The sequence below is a fragment of the Strix uralensis genome, chromosome 20, assembly GCF_047716275.1.
Source record: "Strix uralensis isolate ZFMK-TIS-50842 chromosome 20, bStrUra1, whole genome shotgun sequence".
Lineage (NCBI taxonomy): Eukaryota > Metazoa > Chordata > Aves > Strigiformes > Strigidae > Strix > Strix uralensis.
In genome coordinates this window covers 6496280-6510082 of record NC_133991.1, presented here as the reverse complement: position 1 = coordinate 6510082, position 13803 = coordinate 6496280, and the positions used below count along the sequence as shown (strand labels likewise).

Sequence of the window (13803 nt, the reverse complement as noted above, 5' to 3'; positions counted from 1 at the left end):
AGATGGGATGTTGGGGAGATTTGGGGGCTTGGAGGTGCAGACAGATGTTGAGAAGTGGGGAGGAAGGTGGGGGGGCACTGGGGAGGGTTATGAGGTGCTGGGGGGTGAAGGGCTGTATATGATAAGATGGAGGAGGTGTAGATGGCTACCGCAGGTACCCTGGGGGGGATGCAGGGTCTCTGGGGAAGGAGGAGGGGGGGTCTCTGGGGAAGGAGGGATGGGGTCTCTGGGGAAGGGTGGGGGCTCTGTGGAAGGATGGGGGTCTCTGGGGAAGGAGGGATGGGGTCTCTGGGGAAGGGTGGGGGTCTCTGGGAAAGGGTGGGGGCTCTGTGGAAGGATGGGGGTCCCTGGGGAAGGGTGGGGGCTCTGGGGCGTGCGGGCTGCCAGCCGTGCCGTGGCGCCCTCCGGCCGGCAGGGGGCGCTGTGGGGCGGCGCGGCGCGCTGGCGCGGCGGGCGTCTCTGTGCCGCGGAGCTGTCCAGCACTTCAGGAGGGGCCGCGCTCGCCGCGCCGGGAGCCGCGCGGGAGGGGCCGGGCCGGGTCGGGAGGGGCCGGGCCGGGCCGGGCCGAGCGGGGCCGAGCGGGGCCCAGCGGAGCAGCGCGGGCAGCGCCTGGCGGTGGCGGCGGCTCCGGGCCGGGCCCGGCGGGGCGAGGTGAGGCGAAGCGAGGCGCGGCCGGGCCCGGGCCTGGCTGGTGGTGGGCCGGCACCGGGCGGGGGGGGCGGGGGACGGGCAGAGCCCGTGGAGGGGGAGGGAAAGGGTGACTGGGGGGGTAGTGGGACCCCGCTGGACACGGGTGGGGGGTGGCGAACCCCGAGGGACAGGGGGGGACAGGGGCGGCTGTGATGCTCCCTGGGGAAAAGGGGGGCTGAGGACCCCAAAGGGGTGGGGATGGGGGGGGCTTACGCTGCTCCTCAGGGAGCAGGGAATTGGGGTCCCCAAAGGGACGTGGACAGCCGGGCTGAGCAAGGGGCGCAGCGCTTCGTGGGTGCTGGGGGCGGTTGGGGACGGGGTGGTGAGCAGCGGGGGCATCCCTGGGGTCTGATGCTCCTGCAGGTGCGCATGGGGTGAGGAGCCTGGAGGTGAGATGCTTTCTGGAGTGCAGGGGGGTTCTCTGCGGACGTGGATGTGTTGGACGCTCGCTGGTGAAGGTGGACTGGCTGGGACACCCCGCGTTGGGGTGACAGGCTGGGACGGGAGCAGTGGGACACCCCTTCTGGCTCCCACCGCGGGGTTGGGAAGGATGGGACAGCCATGAGCCCCCAGCAGATGCTGGCATGTGGGGTGTGGGTGGGAGACGGGGCCTAGATAACAGCCCTGAAGCCCCTCTCTCTGCCGTGCCGACCCCCAGGCCGTGCTGGGGAGGGGGGCTCTGCGGCTCCAGGTTTGGCTGGTGAGATTTCAAACCCTGCAGGTGTTGCGCGGGGGAAGGAGAGGGGCAAGGCTTGGCAGCCGGGGGAGCCTGAGCGGCGGCTCGCTGGCTTGTCTTTCAGGAGGATTTTGTGCTTCTCCTTCCCAGGTTTGGGAGGTTTGTTCCCAGGGATGGCCGAGCTGTGCCATGCGGGGGGCTGCTGGCGAGGGGTCGGGCCACAGCGGTGGGGGAGCAGGTGGCTTTCAGGGGATGCAAGTTCATTCATCTCCTCTGGAGCAGAGATTTCAGACTGTGGATGTTTCTTGGCTTGCCTGCACTCTGGCTGCTGCAGGGGAGTCACCTGAGGGCTGCCAGCATTTGAGGGGGTGTCCGGCTGATGGCAAACACTGAGGACCATCTCATAGGGTGCAGGTGCTTGTGTGCCAGCCAGTCTCCCTGCCCTGGCATGTAGTTTTGTCTTTGACAGGAGTAAGGAGACACCCCCAATGGGGGGGATTTTGGGGACAGGAGCGCATGGTACTTGTCTCCAAACACAAAACATCCTCACTCCATCCCCCTCTGCCAGCATGGCCTCGTGCGATGCCACCCCCTGCATTCCCCCGCCTCCCCCCTGCCCCAAGGACTCATCCTGGCAACATGTGCAGGGGCAGGCGGGGGTTTTTGGAACCAGAATTTGGGCAGCTTTTAGGGGAGCCTTTGGTCCTTGGTCACTGCTGGGGATGGCAAGCGGGGGCTTTGCCAGGCAGGCAGAGGGGCACAGGGCTTTTGGTTGGTTTTGTCCCTGGTGCCAAGGAAATGGTGCTTTTTCCCTGGGCAAAGATTCTCCTGCCCCAAGGGCTGGATCTGGTTGCAGGTGGATGTGTGGCAGTGGGTCCTGAGGGCTGCTGAAGGGGGGAGCAGAGGGTGCTCACCCCACATCTTTGGGCAGGGGGTGCCTGCGGGGTGCAGGTCACCCCATGGGTTTAGTCCTGGTTGCTGGGGGTCTGCTGACTGCAGGGGTCTCTGATCCCAAAAGCCCTTCCTCCTCCTCCATGTCTCCCAGCTCCCGTTTTCCCCGGCCAGGTGGCCCGTAGCTTATATAATGTGCTCAAACCCCGGAATAGCTCCTCCCGTTACACAACCGCCCAGCCAGCCATGGAGGGGGGGGATCCCCGGCCAGACAGTCCCCCTGCACTGGCCATGACCCCCTGCCATACCTTCAGTGCTCAGCCCCAGGGGTCATTTGCTGGGATTGTGTCCCTGTTAGGGAAGGTGACCCCATTGTGACAGTCATCCCCCCCCACTCCTCCGTGTACTCAGTAATTGCTTTTATTATTATTATTCTCCCCCTCCTCAGAAGTGGTGATGGGCTGTGGGCCTGCCTGTGCCTCCTCCTGACTCCTTGCCCAGCAAACCAAATGGCCTCAAGGATGCAAAACTTGGGGGGATGGTTGTTCCCCCCCCCCCCCTCCATCCTCACCCATTATTTAAGCACCTCCTGGTTGGGGAGGGTCTGGCAGGGGAGCGAGAGACCAACCCCTGCCCTGCTGGGGCTGCCTGCGGGTCCTGTGGCCACCAGCGAGCAGCTGCCAGTGGCCATGGTGGCTCCAAGGGGTTGAGGAGAGCGTGGCTGGGGGGCACAGGGCTGGGGTTCCCATAAAGGTACCCATCACCTGGACCCACGGCCTCTGCTCAGCACAGGGCGGTTTGCTGCTGTCACTTGGACATGTTTCTCCTCTTTTCCCTCATGCCTGATTTAGGAATGAGATCACTGTGGGGGTCCCGGGGTCCCTTGGAGCTGGTCCCCATCATGATGTGACCCCCTTCCCAACAGCTCTCCTCCAGCCGGAGCTGGGAACGGGGCTTGCTCGGCCTCCCCTGGCACCCAAGGAGTTCAGGCCATACAGTTTTGGGGGCAGGAGCAAAGCCTGGCTCCTCGCCCTCCATCAGGCCCTTTTCTCCGGAGGATCTCTCAGGGGAGCCGATGGTTCTTCACTGCCCACACCCCTGTGCGGTGCCGGTCCGGTGGGGGGACCGGTCCCCACCCCTGGCTCTCCCATCCCTACATCCCCAAGCCGGGAAGGAGCCCAGTTGCTTAGCAACTGTTTAGCTTCTCCACCAGCCTCCTCATCTATTTAAAATATATATATATATGTGTGTGTGTGTGTGAGCACAGACGTAGGTATGCACAAGCAGCAGCAAGCCCTCGCCCAGCTCATGACCCCCCCCTCCCGCAGCCAGCATCTGTATATTCTTTATTAATTGCTTTAAAGTCTGTGAGGCGTCAAATTTTGGTCTGGCAGTTAGAGGAAAGGAAGCTCTGGGCTCGGAGAAATAGGGATGGAGGGGCTGGGGTGGGTGTAACGAACCCCTTCCTGCTGTCCTTCCCATGGGCAGGATCCCTGCCGGCTTGGGGCTGGGAGGCAGCGCTAACGAGCCCCAGACCAGCTGCACTTTTAAAGCCGATTTTGCCTTTTTTTTTCTCCTTCTTGGAGGTCTGACTCATGTTTTTTTGGCACTCGGGGGCTGGTGGAAGGCAGCTCCGGAGAAGGTCGGCCCAATTAACGGCAGCAACCCCGGACTTTTCCTCCTTGTAATTCTGGCCAGGTGTTTAGAGGAGGCTGGCTGCTTTGCCGTGATGTTCTGGCATTTTTTGTGTCGCAAAAAAAAGCCCCTCTCTCAGCCATCCCCACAGCACAGGCAGGGAGCAGCCCGAGATGGGGCTGTAAATGCTTCGGGGGCAGGGTTATGATTTTGATAGGTGGTGGTGTGTCTTGATGAGACCCCGTTGGGCAGGGGAACCGCAGGAGCCATTTCTCTCACCGTCTCCGGTGGGGCTGGAGGGTCCTCGCCTCAGCTGGGCTGTCCCCTGCTTGCTAGGGCTGAGCTCTGGCACGCTCAGTGCACGAGTGGTCCAGGTTGCCGCCATCCCGGGCTCGCTGCCTGCATCCCGTGCCCGCACCCCCGGCACGCGGGTGCTCGCTGTCACCCTGCCTGGTGCAGCTGGATGTGGTGAGAATTAATCGAGCACTGGCCGGAGGCGGCTTTAATTAGCACCGAGGCAGGGGGGGAGGATGCCCAGGCACCGCTGCCGCCTTCCCCTGCTGAGGGGGAGATGCCGGGAGAGCATCCAGGCACCACCAGCCCCCCGCTGCCATCCCCGCTCCCCCCGGGAAAGCGGCTTCATCCGCATTACGGCACGGCAGGGCCCTGCGGCGGCAGCGGGCAGGAGGGACGGGCAGCTGCCTCCAGCACAGCCCCATGCCCGGGGTGCTGCAGGCATGGCCGGGGAGCTGAGCGGCACCCGTGGGGGGATTTGAGCAGAGTCAGCTGGGAAGGGGGTTGTTTCTGGGCTGGAAAATAAAAGGGCAAAAGCAGTTTGGTGAAATAACACTTTTTTTTTTCTCCTCATTTTCTTCTTTCCCTTTGGGCTGGATTTCCCGAACCCCTGAGCTTCCCTTCAAAGCCCAGGCTGGACAGCCCCGGGGCTGGGACATGGGGACGGCCGCGTCCCGGGGCCACCCCACCAGGCACCCAGGGGTCCCAGCCCGCAGGGAGGGAGCTCAGTGCAAAGCTTGGCTGGGAACCAGACAGCCCCAAAGCCTGGCAGGATGGCGAGGCTGGTCCTTGCACCCCAAGCTGGTGGGGCCTGTCCTGGCTGTGTGTCAGGGGCACAGTGCGGTGTGTCTGTCCTTCCGTCTGTCCCAGCCTCCCCTGGGCTGGCAGCGCTGGTGCCTGGGTCCTCTGCACCCTGGGTGCAATTCATCACGGCTGGGAAGGGAGGGAGAGTCCTGGTGTGCTGGGCCGGTGCCTGTGCTTGGGGTGAGTCGTGGGGTGGGGGTGGAGGAGGGGGGTGAGGAGGAGGATGGAGCATAGGGATGAGGATGGAGGTTGGAGATGGAGGATGGCTATATATATGGAGGATGGAGATGAGAATGAAGATGGGGCAGCTCTGAACATTTCCAAAAGCTCTCACCCAGGCAGCAGAAAGCACCTGCGAGCTGGAAAGCTGTTTTGACCTCCCCAAGCCCCAAGGGGGCATGTGGAGTGCCAGCGGGGAAGGTCGGCCTCTCAAAACATGGGGGTGAATGGCTCGGCAAAGTGGGAAGAGAGGGATTTGCTTGGGAGTTTCCCCAGCAGCTCCAGGCCGTGGTTCCTGAGGTCTGAGCCCTCCTGGGTGGCACTAATGGGATTTGGGGGGTGGGGATGGATGCCAGCGACTGTCCCCACATCCTGCAGCCTTTAGGGAGTCCGTGGGGACATGGCACAGCACTCACCCCAAAAACCCTCTTCTCCTTCTCGGCAAGGCAGCCAGGGAGTGGGCTGCCAGTGCTTAATGATTTGTGGGTAATTACTGCAGATAATGAAATATTTAACCATCATCTTTATTATCGGGGGTAGCGCTGAGCCAGTCAGGAAGCCGCTGCTCTTTGGGCAGGGCCGTGCTGCCTTCACTGACGGGTTTGGTGTCGGGTTTGGTGCTGGCACGAGCTGGCAGAGCAGGGCGATCCCCGCGTGGTGGCCGATGGATGAAGGTTGCGGTGGTGATGGCCACCCTGTGTCCCCAAGTTGTCCCTTGCGGGTGAAAGACTGTCCCTGTGCAAGGCATCACTGGGGGGCTCCTTTGGGTACAGGGAGGGCACAGACCCAGCCTGGGGGACATGGGCTCCTTCTGCCCCGGTGCCTTGTCCCCATTGTCACCAGATATGTAAGACTGGCTCTGTTTTTGACCCAGGGCTCTTGCCTGTGGCTCAGCTTTGCTGTTGGTAGCCAGAGGGGGTTTGCGGGTGGTTTTTCTCTTCCTTTGTTTTCCTGCCCGTGCTGTGGCTGAGGCAGGGTGGCTGCTATCAGCTCTCACGGTGGATATTGCTCACGGCTGAGGGGACACTGGGATGCAGTGCAGTGTCCATCCCTGGGCCGGTTCCACCTGCCTGGCCCTGAGTGCAAGGGGGATATTGCCAACCACATCCTTTTTACAGAGATGGGGAGTGTTTCTCGGCAGGATCTACAAGCCTCCCCCACCACACAGCCCTTACCTGCAGGTACCCGTCCAGCTGCCGGTTTATCTCACATGCTCCTCCATCTACCTCGCCGGCTGTATATCCCACACGCTCTCAAGGTTTCACAGCAATGAATTTACCCACTGCTGGGCTCAGGATAAGATTAATTCCCACTAGGGAAAAACAAGCAGAGGCTGCTGTGGAAATCATCCTCCCCTTCCCCCTCTCCTTTCCTGAGCCCCTTGGTGGGTGGAGGTTTCTCAGTGCGGAGCTTCCCCCATTCCCAAATTTCCTTCCCGGTTTTTGACATTTTGCCTTGATGGGAGAAAGAGGAAGAGGAGCCCCAAACCAGGTTTTTCTGCAGCATCTCTCCTGTCTCTGGCCTGGGGCCACCCTGGGACATGGAGGGGGCTGGGGTCAGGGGCCTCCCCCAGGTGGGGATGGCTGAGCAGGGCAGCTCCTTGCTGTGGGGTGTCATGGGACTCGAAATGTGGGTGCTGCCCTGCCTGCTGCAGGCAAGGGGGGACTGAGGGACCCTCCGGTTGCTCTAACAGGGCTGAGCATCCAGGGAGTGCAGAGCCTTGGCTGGCTCCTGCTCCATTGGCAGTGTCTCCCACTGCCCGCTCCTCCATGCCTCTGTGGGAATAAGGGCTGCTGGCTCCTCTCTGCACGATAATAATGGGGAAAAAAAAGCAAAGAAAAAGCCTTGTAATTAAGCAGTCAGCTGCCATCCTCCCTGGGCAGGCTCGTCAGGAGATAAATGAGTACGTGGGGCAGCCAGTGGCAGCGGGAAAGCCGGGGATGTCCCTTGGGGATGCCGCAGGGTGGGAGATGCCTTCCCACCGGGCTGGGACCCCTACCACCCCAGGGAGGGCTCTGAGGCTTTTTCTCTCCTCAAACAGCAGAGAAACATCCTTGAAGCCTCTCGTGGGTGATCTGCATTCCCACCCTGGCTCTGTCTCACCAGGCATGGCTGTGGAAGGCTCTGAACTGCCCCTTATCCCATTGAAACGGCACAGCAGGAGCAGCGAGCCCTCCCTGGGCTTGAAACGGTGCGGATCAGTGCATGGTCCGTCTGTCCTGCCTTCATGCCCACGCTTGGCTGAGGGATCCCTCCTTCCCCGGGCCAGTGTTCAGCCCCATCCTCCTTGGGCAGCATGTGTCAGACAGTCTGGGCATCGCGGGCGAGGGTTGGCTGCTTCCCACATAAGCAACGGTGTGCAGGCAGCACCCATCCTTGGAAAAACCTCTCCGGCAGTGTCCCTGGGATGGAAACACCCCAGAGAAGTGGCTGCTGACAAAAACTGCATTTCTGAGCCCAAAGCCAGCTTGGAGAGCGAGGGAGGGTTCTTTGCCCTCGTCCCCAGTCATTTCCCTTTGTGTAGGACTTTGCAAGAGAAGCATTTGTGGGAGCCCACGGTAAAGCCCAAGCGGTGCCTCTGCAGGGGATTAAGGCGGTGCATCTCCAGTGGGTGCTAGAGAGAGTGCCGGTGCTGTGGGCAGGGTAACTGGGGCATCGCAGGACGGGGAGACAGAGGAATTGGGTGCTCAGCCATGTGCCGATGGCCTGAGGTTACAGAGACAGGGTTGTGTCTCTGTTTGGTCCAGGAGATTTGGGAGCACCTCCTCCCCCAGGCATCCGCCGGAGCCTCAGTGTGGCAGTGCCACTTGGGAATGGCTGTCCTCTTCCAAGGGGTTATGTCTGGAGCCAAGTGAGGACACATTGACTGTGGTGGTGGAAGAAGGAGGCAGGGACGCATGAAGGTGAAAGAGCAGGGAGAAGGCAGGCAGCAGGCAGTGGGGAGCCTCACCTCCCCTTGCAGCCAGCACTGGGCTGTTGCTGGAGGGTGCGGGGCCATTGCCAGAGGGTGTGGGGCCATTGCCGGAAGGTTCCAGACCATTGCCAGAGGGCATCAGCAGGCGTCTGCTGGCTGGGCCTGACATCACCATGTCCCACGGCTGCATCCTCACTGGCCAGTGCAGCTGGAGCATGCAAGGGGATATCTGAGGTCTTTGGGTCCAGTCCCTTGCTGGGTGGGGACAGTGCCCAGGGTGTCCCCAGAGGGCTGTCAGGATGGATGCCCATCCCTGGCCCAAACCCGCACTGGCTGACAGCAGGGTCTGTGGGGCTGAGAGAGACCCCTGCCCGCCTGACCCACTGCTACTGTATGGCTCCGGGTGCACAGACCCATGCTTTGCCAGGCTTTTCCTGGTACAAGGCTGGAGCAGAGCATCCTCCTCTCCTTCCCACGAGCCAGCCCTCACGGCGTGGTGATGGAATAGCCCCGGCTTTGCTTTGCAGATGGGGAAGCTGAGGCAAGGGGCAGGAAGGGCGCTGGCAGAAGACCCAGATCTCTCAGTCGTCCTCCCCATCAACCTGCTGTGACCTCACATCTTTTGAGACAAATTTTGCCTTCAGGTCCTGGCGGGGTCCCCTTGCTGTTGTGGGATGAGAGGGAAACTGGGGCAGGGCCTGACCCCTGACTCTTCCTCTCCCTCCCAGGTGCTGCGGGCGGTGAGGCTGCCCACACCAGCATGGCTCTCTACAACAACGGGGCCGACGTGCCTTCGCCCCAGGAAGCCTCCAACGGCTTCTCGCAGCCTGGTGCCTCGGGTACGTGGCACAAGGGTGAGGAAGAGGTGCGTCTGGTGGAGCCCAGCCTGGTGAAGAAGGCTCACCGGGAAATCCTGGACCATGAACGCAAGCGGCGGGTGGAGCTGAAGTGCATGGAGCTGCAGGAGATGATGGAGGAGCAGGGGTGAGTGGTGGGGGAACAGGGCTGAACTGGTGATGGATCCCGTGGCTTGGGATCCTTTTGACCCACTTGCACCTTGTTATCCCCCTTTTTTCTGTCTAAAAAAATACCTTGATGTGGCAGATGTCCCCAGCTGGAAGTAAATCCACTTTTGGGTGAATCAGACAAATTTAAGGCAGACTGGTGGGTTGGTTTGTGAAGCTAAATGCCTCCAAGAAACACAGACCTAGGAGTGCATCCACACACGTGTTGGAGGCTCGCTCTGGCCCCTCCGCTTGGAAATCTGGGCTCCCAGCTTGTGGTGCTGGGAAAGCCGAGGCGGGAAGGAGGAGCGAGTTGCTCATGGTCATGCAAACTGTCGGTGCCACCCAGCCTGTGCCCCACATGCCTGGGATGAGAGATGGTCTGTCTCTGTCTCTTGTGTTGGGGAGATGAAGGAGAGTTGGGGTTTAGTCCCAGATAAGGCTGTTTTGATGCTTCAGTTTGTCCTGCTTTCCTTCTCTCCCCTGAGTTTTGGAGTGAGAGGATCCACCACCTCCAGCTCTGTCCCTGGCCAGGCACCATGAGCTGCTCTCCCGCATTTGCTCTCCCCTGGGGAAGCAAAGGGCCGGGGGAAAACCCGAGAGCATCCTTGCCTGGGTGGGCAGGACGGGCTGGGGGGCCAGTGAAGAGACCCCCAAACCCCCACAGATCCATGGCCGTGCTCTGGCACCAGCCGAGCAGCCTGATCCCCGACAGCTCGCTAAAACCTGATGGATGGAGCAAATTCTTCAGCACACGCTGGTAGACGGGGACTGGTATCAGCTGGGGAGAAGGAAAATGGATTGAGGGAAGGCTTCGCCAAGGCTTTCATTAAGAGCGCAAGCGTGACCTAGAATTAAATTGTCTCACACAGACTGGAATAATGATTGTGCCTAATTTGTCGTTATGGAAATAAATAAGGCTGACCTGGTGCCTTGGGGAACCCAGAGCCTCCTGTTGGGTTCCCGTGCCCTACTAGGGATCTTACTACTAGTAGTATCATTACTGCAATAGGTAATAGCAATATTGCAACTGGTATTGTTGTTATTGCTATAATTGCCTTTGCTGTTATTAAGGCTATTAATAACGATGATGATGGTGATACAACGAAATGATAATATAATTACAGTAATAATCTTGGTCAACCTGGTTAATCCTCCGCCTGCTCTTCCCCTCCACACTGGGGCTCTCCAGGGGGGGTTACACGGGAGATGCTTCGCACCCCTGAGGTTTCTGCCTGGGCCAGGAGCCACATCGTGGCCATGGCCTCGGGGGAGTTATTGCCAAGGGCAGGGCCCCTGGGATGAACGGGTGTGACAGCAGAAGGGGTTTTGCGGGGATTTAAGCACTCCCTTGATTCCTTAAACGCGGATGGCTCCTCCTGCCTGCGCTGTATCCAGCTGCTGCTTGCTCCGGGCTGCCTGCGCCGTTATTCCCTGCCTGCAGGCTGGATTTCTTGTCTGGAAAAGAAACGTCAGCAGTTTTTCTTTCCCCAGATCCATTCTATGCGTTAAATGCAAAACTAAAAACTCTCTAAGGGGGTTATAAGCAGCAGTGGGGGGTGCAGGAGGGAAGGGGCTGGTGGGATACTCCTGCCTCCATCACAGGATGACTGGGTGCAGGGGGGCTCCTCGCCTTGGCTGTGCCCCTCACAGATTTGCTAATGGCCCAGCCATGGTGGCCCATCTGTCACCTCCTGTTTGGCCTCGTCTCCCCTCTCTGAGAGCATCGGCCACGTTCATAATATGCTGCAGCAAATGCTCATCTTCTCGGGCAGACATCTTCCTGCTGCCGCTGGCCAGCTGATGTCCATGGGATGGCCGGGGCTGGCAGCTCCATCCTTGCGGGATGGCCGCACTCTGCCTGGCTGGCTGCGCCACCATCGAGGTGCAGAGCAGCTTTTGGGGGTGCTGCCCTGTTTCCGGGGCCCACCATGCCCAGGCAGGGTGCAGGGTAAAGGGAAGCGGCTGGACTGCCTTGGTGTGCAGGAGTCCTGGCTGGCTGGGGAATTAATGAGAGTCTTTCAGTGGAAATGAGCTCGTTAATATTAATTCCCCTCTCCTCACTGTTCCCCTTTGTGGGCACAGCAGGGGGGTGGGTGCTGCCATGTGCCTCTCTGCACCCAGGGTCACCCAGGGGCACCCACAGCACTGTGAGGGGCATCACCATCCCCAGCACGAGTCCTACAAGGTGCCAGCTTTGGGGACCACAGGGCTCGGCCAGGCTGTGACACCCAGTTTTCTGGGCTTGTTAGCAGCGATGCTGATGGGATATGACGGTGAGGATGGGCTGTGAGCAGCCCCCATAGACAGCGCGGGTGAGGACAGGGATGCACACAGAGCCTGACCCCTTCCCTCCCAGGGTGGCAGTGTGGTGGTGACATGGGGTCCCTCTCCCTTTGCCCTGACCCCAGGGACGATGCTGAGAGCACTGTGGGTCCCTTCACTGCGTCCCTCCATTTGGATGTTTTTGGTCAAGGGGGATGCTCAGGTGCCCTTGTGCAGCCGTGGGATGCGGCACAGGACTGCCCGCCCGGGGCTGTCACCCGTCCCTCCCTGGGGACACTTCGGGGACGGCTGGAGAGCCGTGGTTTGCCGCGGCTGTTCTCAGATGCCAGGGACAAAGTGATTAGTGTCTCTCGTTAATAACCCTGCAGCGGCCTGAGTCAGCATTTGGCGTTAGTGCAGAGCTGGCTTGGCTGCTGGGGCCCCAGCGCAGCGCGGGGACAAGTGAGGGAGGCTCACAGTGGGAGGGAGGTGCCAGGCACGAACCCTGGCATCACCGGCTGCGATGCTGGCACTGCCAGGGGGGTTTGGTGAGGATGTGCCCGAAAACCTGGGGCAGTGCAGGGAATGGCAACTTCATGGTCATCTTTTACCCCTTCCTCATGTCCCTTCCTCTGCCAAGCACTGCTGGGAGGGGCAGGCAGGAGAGAGGAGGGCATGGAGGGTGGTGGCAGGGAACAAAGCAGAGGGACCTGCTCTCCTCTAGGCCCTGATGGCTGTCACCATGCCACCTCTCCTGACCAGCCCTTGGCCCACATGTCACTCCTGAAGGTATGGAGGTCCTCAGCATGTCGCTGGGGAGCCCACACTCTGGCCAGGGCACCCCTGACCACGTCTTTGCCCATCCAGGTACTCCGAAGAGGAGATCCGGCAGAAAGTGGGGACTTTCCGGCAAATGCTGATGGAGAAGGAAGGCGTGCTCACCAGGGAGGACCAGCATGGGCGCCAAATGTAAGTGAGGCAGCTCCGAGTCAGCTTGTCTGCATGTCCTGCCCATCTCCCATCCCAGAGAGGCTCGTCCCAGCTTGCCTCCAAGTATCCGTGGGTGTGTGAGTGGATGGATTGATACAGAGAGGGTGTATGTGGGGATGGTTGGGTAGCTGGATGGACACAGAGAGGGTATATAGGGAGGGAGGGAGGGAGGGAGGGTGGGATGGACAGATGGATGGATGGGTGGATGGATGGGATGGATGGGATAGACGGATGGATGGATGGATGGATGGGATGGGATGGATGGATGGATGGGATGGGATGGATGGATAGAAGGACGGATGGATGGACGGATGGATGGATGATGGATGGACGGATGGACAGACAGACAGACAGATGGATGGACAATTTGATGGTTGGTTTGTTGGTTGGTCAGTTGGTCGGTTGGTTGGAGGCAGAGTTTGCCTCTCTGAGGCCGTATCCTGCCTCTGGAGAGGTTAAAGGTTGTCCTGCACCGGTCTTTTGGAGACCTCAGGGTGCTCTACAGAGAGGCCAGCATTGCAATGCTCCTGTCCCAAATGATGGAGCCAAAGTGCTGAAGGTCTCAATGCTTGGCTCACCCCACCAGCCAGAGGCAGAGACCAAGCCGCAGGTTTGCTGTGCCTCACCTCTGCCTGCTCCTGCCTCTTTGGGTCACCTCTCCTGCTCTCCTGGGGGCTGAAATCGCAGCTTCTGCCTTCAGCCAGGCGAGGGCACCGGTTTCCAGTCCTTGCTCTTAACTCCATAATGCAGAATAGTCCTTCTGTCTCCGGGTGTGAGGCTGGCTCAACTCAGCTCATCTGGCGATGGTTCGGCAGGTTGGCTGCTCTTCTGTAACCCTAGAAATATTAGTGTTAACAATAATAATTATTAATAATAGTAATAATAATAATTTCTGCTGCAAGGGGCCCAGGCTGGATGGGCAAGGCTCGAGCCTGCTTCTCACCTGGGTAGACCCAGAACTTGTGTCTCCATCAGGCTGGTGTAACCCCAGGGAGCCCCATGGAAGAAGCTTCTCCAAGGAGGTGCTGCCCTGTGTCTCTACCTCCTAATCGCTCCCCAAGCTGCCTGGTCCCTGGGGGCTATTTCTGCCCTGAGGCTGGGCTTGGGGCTCAGATTAGCTGTCCAAAGCAGCCCAGCTTCTGCTGGGGATATGCCACTTGCTCTTCCTACCCCATGCAGGACTGTCCCCAGCCTCACGAGGGTCTGCCCTGGCTCGATGATGATTTATCTGCGCAATGCTTAATGGCCCAGGCAGCGTGGCTGGCCCTGCGTGCACCATCCATCAGCCTGGAAACCAGGTCACTTGGGACAGGAATAGATGCTGCAGGTTCACTGAATATTAATGCTTCATTAGGGTCAGGAAATCAGGGCAAGGGGGGAGGCAGGTAAGCCGTGGCGGCGGGGAGAGCCTTTCTCCCACT

General features: G+C 60.2%; 1 protein-coding gene across 2 annotated transcripts in view; it reads left to right on the top strand.

Moving 5' to 3' along the window:
* The first annotated feature begins 561 nt into the window (after nt 1-561).
* The window catches only part of SRRM3 (serine/arginine repetitive matrix 3), a 28434-nt gene continuing 15192 nt past the window's right edge, over nt 562-13803 (top strand). The window contains exons 1-3 of one of the 2 annotated variants that reach the window (XM_074890210.1): nt 562-651; nt 8852-9107; nt 12260-12361. In XM_074890210.1, coding sequence (XP_074746311.1) covers nt 8884-9107; nt 12260-12361 — 326 coding nt within the window. In that variant the 5' untranslated portion in view covers nt 562-651; nt 8852-8883. Of the gene's footprint in view, nt 652-8851; nt 9108-12046; nt 12182-12259; nt 12362-13803 lie in introns of those variants that run through there. The other variant, XM_074890211.1, reaches the window with a different exon arrangement.